The sequence below is a fragment of the Microchirus variegatus genome (assembly GCF_963457635.1).
Source record: "Microchirus variegatus genome assembly, chromosome: 23".
Taxonomy (NCBI): domain Eukaryota; kingdom Metazoa; phylum Chordata; class Actinopteri; order Pleuronectiformes; family Soleidae; genus Microchirus; species Microchirus variegatus.
In genome coordinates this window covers 8,003,732-8,013,132 of record NC_139824.1, presented here as the reverse complement: position 1 = coordinate 8,013,132, position 9,401 = coordinate 8,003,732, and the positions used below count along the sequence as shown (strand labels likewise).

Below are 9,401 nucleotides of genomic sequence, written 5' to 3'. Positions count from 1 at the left end.
TCGACTGCACACCAGCCGGTGAATCATTTGCAGCCCATGTGATCAGACCTTCCATGCTGATTGGTTGTCTGGATTAGGGCGTTTCACCCACCTCCTCCCAACCTCTCGTCTATCTGCCTTTTAATGACATATCAGACCAGCTGAGCCCTTGACATGAAGAACAGCAAAAACAACCATATGACTATCAGGTTGTTCAGTTGTGTAGTTCAACGTTTCTCTATCATTTACAGATGCAAGTGAACAATAAAACAAACTTTGAGTTAATCCTTGTCTGGTTATACCGTCTCCCCCAGAGTATTTTTATATATTATTTTACTGCACATGGCTTTTAACCTGAGGGTTGCCGGTCCGAGTCCCCACCAGGTCAAAAGGGTCCTGCTCCCTAGGTGCTGCTCAGTGGCTGCCCATTGCTCCTTATTCTAAGAAGGTTCCTAGCAGAGGATGGGTTAAATGCAGAGAAGAAGAATTTCCCTAAAGGGATTAATAAAGTACAGAAAATTAAATGAAATGATTTTGTTATACAACTGCACATGACTCTTAATCTACGTGCCCCTTAAAATAAACATCATGGCCTGGTTTGCTCTAACCCTTCTGCCTCCTTAATTATGGAATGAGCTACCCCTCCTTAAAACAGACACCAATCTAAGAACCTTTAAATCAATAAACAACTGCTTAATGACTTAAACAATCATTAAGTCTAAATACCTACTTTATGTGTGGTTTCTATCTTTCCTTTGTAACCTTGTTGTTTTTTAACAAATAAATAAATAAATAAATAAACCGTAGCCATTAAATATGTACAACATGGCCATGAAATATTAATTTGTGGCCACAAATTAGGATTTAATGAGAGTGTGTAGAGTGGGGTAGAGCGAGTCGTCTCTCAACTACGAAGGCTGCAGGTTCGATTCCCGACGCCGCTCGCCTACATGCCGACGTGTCCCTGGGCAAGACACTTAAACCCACGTTGCTGACTAATGACGTGTGAATGGGTATGAAAGATGAGTGTGCACTGTATGAAAGTGTGAGTGAATGGGTGTGAGTGGCAAAAGCGTCGTATAAAGCAGCTTTCAATAGTCATCAAGACCAGGAGAGCACTATATAAATACAAACAATTTATCATTTACATCTACTCTGGGGAATTTGGGAATCCAGTAGAGAGAGGAGGATCCTGACCTCTCCGATACGAACACCTTGTTTACATAATTATTGGTAAATCCGACTCCGACTGTGGTAGCACTGATCCCGAAAAATTAAATTCAGACAAACTATCTCTGGATAGCTCCACAGCCTTGTTTACTCTCGATGGGATATTTCATGGGAGGTAGATAATAACTGCAAAGTGCTGATTAAAAAAACTAACTCAAACAATACTTATCATTGTTGTGACTACAGCCCGTAAGGAAGAAAATGTCAACAGACCATCAAGGCTGAACACAGAGAGTACTTTGTGTCTGACTTCACCTTTTGCTTCAGGCCATAGTTGACCTCCAGCTCCATGAGCAGAACGCTCTTTCGGACGTTGAGCGTCTTCTGCAGCTCATCGAAGGTCATGTGGACGTCGTCCTCGATTGAGCTCTTCTGACTGGTCAGCTGCTGCAGGATCTCCGACAGCGTCTGCAGGGCGGAGTCGATCTCTGGCAACCTGGGACAACACAAGAGTCGAGTCCAGGTCAAGTCGGTCGTCATCTTCAACTTTTAAGTCTGAGTGCAATCACTGCGCAAGTTCAATTCCAAGTCATTTAGTAGTGGCGTCTACGTTACGCTGCTGCTGTACCTCTTCTTCACGGCGTCCAGCTGCTTCTGTAAAGAGGCCTTGTGCTGTTCCACGACGTCTTTAAGAGGAACAGTGGGATGTTCTCCGTGTTCTCCACATGTACACTCCTGACACATGGCTGTCTCACAGGGAGGACAGTAGAACTCCATCACCTGAGCAACAGGGACAAAAAGATGGGTTTTTACTCCATGATAGTAGTGACCTGCCATCAAAATTTTTGTTTATGGTCTCCCGAAAAATCAGAACTTTCGATGACGACCTGAATTTAACTTATTATATATTAAGAAGAACAAATGCTCAATTCACAAGCAGACATACAAATCATTCACATTCATTAGTTTCTTCTTATGTTTGAAAAGGAGTGAAAAGAAGTTTAAAACTCATTTAATCTCACCTTTACCTTGAAACGTGAATTTATTAATGAACACGACTTCCTGTTGACATCTTTCAACATTGCATGTACTTATATATACTGTACATACACACATACAGTCTAGTATAGAGTACCTCAAAGGGATACTTGAGTAAAAGTACAAGTAGTAGAAAATGACTTTGGTAGAAATTGCAGTCACTTTTTATAATATTACTTAAGTTAAAGTGTATTACATTTACTATAAGTTTAGAAGTAAAAGTAAAGGGATTAAAAAATGTAGGAGTTAGGATTGAGCCATAGGTAGCTCAGTGGTGGAAGGTTGTGGGTTCGATTCCTGGCTATGTGTCCTTGAGCAAGACACATAACCCCATGTTAGAGTAAAAAAGAGTAAAATAGTAAGAGGAAATGTAGTGGAGCAGAGGTAAAAGTTGTTTGAAATATATAATATAAAACAAAGTACAGATATGTGAATTTTTGTACACAAGTACAGTATCTATTCTTGTCAGTAGGGGGCAGTCATTTGAAAAAAATGGCTTGTATTTCATTTGGCAATACAAGCTTAAAGTGATCAGGATATTCTGTCCCAATTACGTAATAACAATATTTGTGGCAATATTTGACCGATTTTCAAAATAAAAGTGTTGACATGGAACGATACAGCGTTTCACAATAAATACTTAATACTAAAATTAATAAATAAAAAAACATACAGAAATAATAATTATGACTTGACAATAAGTGGAGTGCCGCATGAAATTGGTTGGCGGGCCGCATGTGGCCCACGGGCCAGGAGTTTGAGAACCCTCGTTTACACCATGTTTTGACAACCACCTCTTGAAAATCATGTCTTTATGCCTTGGTGAAATGCCTCCACATCAAGGGGAAGGATATATTTGTACATATTATATATATTCCTAGTGCCACTGATGTGGAGCGAGTCTCTTACGTTGCCTCCATGATTGGGGCAGGACAGCAGTTGTCCTGTAGCCACGGCAGTGATGTTGTCGAGAGCGGCCGCCTCCTGGCCGCAGTTGCCCGGCTCCCGCTGCAGCACATCCATCAGGTTGGTAATGAAGAAGTTATTCTGCAACGCCGCCACACCCTTCTCCGGCAGGATCGAGGTCTGGCGGCACACGGGGCACGAGAGCGTGAGGCTGTGGGCTGGGATGTAATTCTGCAGGCACCTGGAGAACAAACACTGATGAGGGAGAACATCCTGCTGGCCTGGAGGACTCACTTAAGCACCGTCTATTTTTATAGCACTAAAAAAGTATAAGCACTATAAAAGAGGATTACAGGGGGGGGGGAAATGAGACAACTAGATTTTTAGAACCAGTGTAAAAGAGCCATTCACCTCGGGCTAAAAGCCTGTCTAAAAAGATATGTTTTTAACTCTTTATTTTTAAAGAATCAGCAGACTCAGGGCAGGTGAAGTGCATCCTAAAGCCGTGGTGAGGAGCCACCAAGAGTCTTGGATCTGAAGATCTTAAAGGCGCCATATGTAAGAATGTGGCCAAAAACTGCTACTACACTCAAATTTAAAATACAGAGGACTTTTAGGTTTAGTTTGCGCTGCCATTTTATTTCAGACGTAACTGGCAACCCGTGAGACTCTACTGACTGCAATGATTGGTAGACGGCGGTAGGTGGCGCCACATGCCAAAACATGATTTCAAAACATAAACATGATTTGCAGTCTGCAAAAGTTTTTTTTGAACGCGAATATTTTGTCTGTACTGTTGTTGTTGGTGAGTTCAGTTTGTTATATGAGCATTAATCCTGAGTCTGTGACATATTAGGAGCATTTTATGGCCAGTTGCTTTAGATTTATTACAAAATGCACCTTTAAATATTGTATTGCATGTTAACGATGTCGCCATTAAACACCGTTGACGCGTTAACATTTGACAGCACTACTAAAAATCTTATATATCGCTTGCTTCAATATGCACAGACTGTAAACATGTAAATAGAATTATGCAAAACCATTTAGCTTAGCTAAGCTTAGCTTTAGCTTTAGAGTCTGGGATGTTTATTTCTTCTTTTTGGGAGAACAAGATTTGTTACACAGTAGGAGAATTTGAAATGACTCAGCAAATGTTTCATAGTTCATAAATGGTCCAAAATGACTGTATCTGAAAAAATATCGGCATCGGTCGATTTTTGATATCGGTATCGTACACAAAAAAAGTGGTATCGGGACATCCCATCATTTCAAATGAATATAAACAAAAAGAAAACAAACACGGCCAAACTTTTGGAGGAAAATGTGAACATAAATGTACATAATATTGTCTGCATTTACGTGAAACAGATCCACCAGAGATGACAAAAAAAACAAGTGGTGTTTATTGTTAATTGTTAATGATTCTGCAGAAGCAACCAGAGCAAAGGGGAAAGGGCCAAGTGCACAGTTTGTCTTTTGTGTCCGACACAAAGGTTATTACAGAGACGATGGCACAGAGTCATCACAGTCAGCTGCAGAGACGCAACAAGCGGACCTCTCTTTGCTTTTCGATCCAAAAAATGATGTCGATTTAAAAGTTTTAACTGTGCAGCAGAAGCATCTCTGGTTTATTCAGAAAATGGAACCACATGCAGTTGTGTCCATTGTACTAACAATAACTATAATGACCACAATATAAGAACAAATATGTTGATAACTACATTTGAGGTGTAACATATTATAATTAATTACTTTCTCTGGGGAAAAAAACCTGCTTTTAAATCAAGTTTCATGCAGATTTAAAATATATGACAAACTATTCATATCTTAAAGTTTTCTTCCTTGCATTAAAGTAGTAGTTATGATAGTATTTCATGTGATAATCTCATTTTAAATCTATAGCACTGTAAATATTGAACTGAAACATGATTATAATGCTATATTATTATGCATAAAATCAGGAAAATCGCAATCAGATATTTTAGATATCACCCCTACTACTTGATATTGACTATTCCAGATTATTTTGGGACCACATTGCCGTACAAAGTACAAACTTTGAAGGACAGAAACACTGATTTTCCACAACAACATGAACGCGGACTCACCTCTCACAGAAGGTGTGCAGGCAGGGCAGGACTTTAGGGTTCTCGTAGCGGTCCAGACATATGCTACAGATCAAGAACTGCTTGTCAATCTGGCGGACCACGGGGCTAGGAAGAGTGGAGCCTTCACTGGCCATCCTAACACTCTGACACAGGAGTCCCTCTTCCTCTGACCCTGCACCCTGCAGAGAGCGACACAGAGGGAGGACGGGATTAGTGAGGAAGGAGGACACAGCGAAGCGACAAGACATACGACCAGACGTGCAGCGATGACCTCACGGATGTGAGTGGAAATCTGCGGGGAGGAAAGATCCAAGTTTGAAGCTGAAGGAAAAAGGAAGGAAATAACAAACGCACCAATCAACACCTTTGAACTCAAACCCTGGAGAACTGAAGTTTGAAAGATTCAAACCTTCAGATTCCAGGACTCTTTACTGGAGGGATTAGTCATTTTTTACGTCTGGGGAACAATACAGAGCATCTGAGAGGTTGTGAAGAAGGTGAGAGGATCAAACATTTCCAAAAATGACAACTATTTAATAATGTAAAGTTCACAGTGCAAACCTTTGGCTCTTATACCTTACTGCAGTGTTTGTCGTTCTGGAGCTTTTGAGAAAATCTTATTCTTCCTGTTCAAGAAATCGTCAGTGAAATGTAAATGGTCACATTTTTATTCCATTAAGTATTTAAAATGCCTTTGGGTCATTTGATACTAAAATTAAATAGGGTATGGAAAATTTCTTAACATGAGCTTCATGGTTAATAAGGCAGTTCTGAATAAAGACATTAAATGGGAATGGATAAAACAGTGTTTGTTGCTCCAATTGCCTTTTATATCTACGTTCAACAAAAACAGAAACGTAGGAAATGAAATGCATGAAAAAAAACAAAAAACTGCCCATATACAAACATCAGTATCGACTGGAGTTTCATGGACTGAAAAGTATACAACATGATTAGAAAATAGGTGAAAAATGAAACAAGAATCTTATTTTTATAATGTTGTTTTATGGATTTATGGTGTTGAGAACCACAGGTACAATCTATAAAATCCATATATATACATATATATGTATATACACATATATCGCATGCTTCATTACGCACACATTATGAATGTGAAATGTAAATAAACATATATATAAATATACATATACATATACATAAATATACATATACATATACACATATATATATATATATATATATATATATACATATACATATATATACACACACATATATACATACATATAAAAAAATTAAATAATCAGCAAAAACATTTTAGCCGAGTCATGTTTGGCCTGTTTATTTCTTCTTTTTGGGAGAAAAATATTTGATACACAATTGGAGAATTATGACTCAGCACAAATTCATATTTCATAAACGGTCTAAAATGACTGTACTGGACTAATGTCGGTATCGGTAGATAATCTAGCTTGTGGTACCGCTCTCATCCCTAACTGTACGTGAGCAGCAGCAGTGCTGGGTGTTTGTCATAAAAGCCACTGTAAGTTATGAATATTTGATTATAAAAGTGGAAGCAAAGCACATCTCTGTTCAGGTCACATCTGTGAGAAACAAAACACCAACAAACGAAAACGTTCTGCCCTCAAAGAACAAACGCATTTTAGTCCAACATCAACTTCAGCTTTTTAGGTTTAGTTCATTTCTGGCTGACACCTCGGTCACAGTATCCTGCAGCAAACTTAGAAAGTGTGTCAGGGCCTTTATCGTCTCTTCACATTCTAGACAGGCAGAGAAAAAGGCCACTTCTGCTGCCGAGAGGAAACCTTCAGGGACGACTTTGGTGCATGCTCTCTTTTCTCCTCTCCTCTGTTCTATTTTCACATGCTGAAAGCAGATATACGAGAACCTGCGTCCTGTGATTCACTGAGCTTGAAAATACAGAGTGGAGGATAAAATGACTGTTATGATGGAGCCGCTATGCTGCCAGTGGGTTATTAACAAAATATGTGGAACACGGCTGGATGATATGTGATGTGTTCACTGTCTGGTGGCAGAGAGCAAAGACGCTGAGTGTCACAGTCTACAAAGGTTAAGACGGCTGTGGAACACTATGGTGCAGTGGGTCAACAACCAAACGGATGGTTAGGGGTTAGGGTTTGATCCCCACCTCCTCCAATGTACATGCTGAAGACACTTAACCCCAGACTCTGCTGCTGCTGCTCGGAGCAGACACACTTTCATTTATTAACCGGTTGGATGTTAATAAAAATAAAACGTGTCCCTAATCTTAAACACTTTAGATTAGGGAAAACACACTAACATGCATATAAGTAGCAAACTAGCCCTTTATTAGTAAATATTAAGCACATATTAACACCTTGTGTCAGAAATATCTTAATTAATGTCGTAATAGAGGTAGAATAAGGTTTAATATGGGCTTAATGATGACTAATAAAGGGCTAGTATGCAACTTATATATGTTGTTCCCTAATATAATGTGTTACCAAAAGTGTTTCTTGTTGTTTCTTTATTTAGGAAATTACAGCATGGAGTTTGGGGAGGAGGGGGCAAATACTGCCCATTATTTTGAATTTTACTCCAGAAGCGAAAACAAGATTAAAAAGGTCATATTGTTAAATCACTGAACCTAGACAATCAGGTCAGCCGACACAAAACTCCCCTTAAAACCTACATCTATAAACAAGCCTTCTTTCTTTTTTACTATTTTACGTCTTTTTATTTTCACCTTTAATTTGACCTTGGAAAGCACTTTGTGTGCTCATTTTCTTAAAAGCTGTGTCTACAAATAAAAGGATTATTAGGATAATTACTATACAAGGAAAGTAAGTGCCTGTGTCTCGGTGCATACGTACGTACGCACACAAATCTCGGATCCTACCTTCCGAGCTTCATTGGCAACAAAGCATCAAATTTGATTCTGTTTAAACCAAAATGTTTTTCTAATCCCCTCGACAGACAGCCACAACAGAAGCAGCCCCCGATGCCGACAGTGCACAAGGTCGCACCAGCCACACAACGCTCCACGCTTACGTAATCCGATCTGCAGCAGCTAAGTGGAATAACTCTTGCTGGATTGAGCTCGAGTCAGTAAATGCACAGTTAACGGTGCATGTAGTCGCTGCCAGGGTTGCCATCATGCAAAAATGAGCACAGTGCAACATGACGTGAAAGGAGGAGACTTACAGCGCTGCATCTATACGCACAGATCAACAGGCGTCATCCACTCCCGTGCACAGAAAAACACAGTGAAATCCCTCTAAACCTGCCTGTCAGGTCATTTCAGGTCTGACGGAGAAACGATGCTTCCATCCCCAGGAGCAGCAAGCGAATCAAAAACAGGAAATGAGAGGATGCGCGCAAGCGAGACAGCTCCTCTCTGTGTTTGCGAGTGTTCGTGTGCGCACACGTGAGCCAAGTTGAGGAGGGGCCGAATGAGCTGGATTGTGTTTCAGTTTATACATCATCTCTTTCCCTCCCTCCCTCTCTCTTAAACCACTTTCTCTCCTCCTTTCTTGGTCCGTGTCATCCGTTCATCTCCTCCCCTGCGTCTCTCTCTCAGAAGTAAATGCTGGCTCACTGCAGCATCATTCTACTTCTTTAACACATGGAGAGGGGGAAAAAAAGGGGTCAGAAATGAGATTCCTCAGCTCTGCAGCCAACAGAGCTGAGGTCACAGGGATGTTTCCTAATGTGTGCACGCTGCTGACTCACTGTGCATAAAGGGACACTCCAAAAAAAAAAAAAAAAGCTAAGAGGCAAAACAAAGGAAAAGGAAGCTGAGAGGAAATTGATAAGAGATTTCAAGTATTTAAAACCTTCATGTACTGTATTTTTGTATATCCCTCATATCTGTATATTCAAAACACACACTCATTAGCCACTGCTTCAAAAAGCAAACTGTTTATATTTTGTGACATCTATACAGCTATGGAAAATAAACTACAAAGTAATTAAAGATTCAGATATCTCCTGTAGACCACAAAAACATGAGTGAGTCATCCTTTTTCCACACTTTGCCTACTCATAGGGCCTCCAGAGTCCCAAATATAAGGATTAAAATTATTAAAAAGTTGATTTTTCATAATATGGCCCCTTTAATTAAGCCATTAAGTCAGCATCAGGCTAAATACATTCGTCTTTGCATATAAAGTAATCATGTAGACATTAAATATGTCTATCCTTGATGAAAAAACAAGCCAGAGTAAAGGT

At 39.7% G+C, this 9,401-nt stretch overlaps 1 protein-coding gene across 4 annotated transcripts in view; it reads right to left on the bottom strand.

Annotated features, from left to right (window-relative positions):
• The window catches only part of trim2a (tripartite motif containing 2a), a gene marked incomplete at both ends in the record, with an annotated part of 13,618 nt that extends 8,241 nt beyond the window's left edge, over positions 1-5,377 (bottom strand). Inside the window, 4 exons of one of the 4 annotated variants that reach the window (XM_083909116.1) lie at positions 1,465-1,645; positions 1,778-1,929; positions 3,097-3,334; positions 5,205-5,377. In XM_083909116.1, coding sequence (XP_083765242.1) covers positions 1,465-1,645; positions 1,778-1,929; positions 3,097-3,334; positions 5,205-5,338 — 705 coding nt within the window. Of the gene's footprint in view, positions 1-1,464; positions 1,646-1,777; positions 1,930-3,024; positions 3,335-5,204 lie in introns of all 4 variants that reach the window. The other 3 variants (XM_083909113.1, XM_083909114.1, XM_083909115.1) reach the window with 3 other exon arrangements.
• Between the last annotated feature and the right edge of the window lie 4,024 nt (positions 5,378-9,401).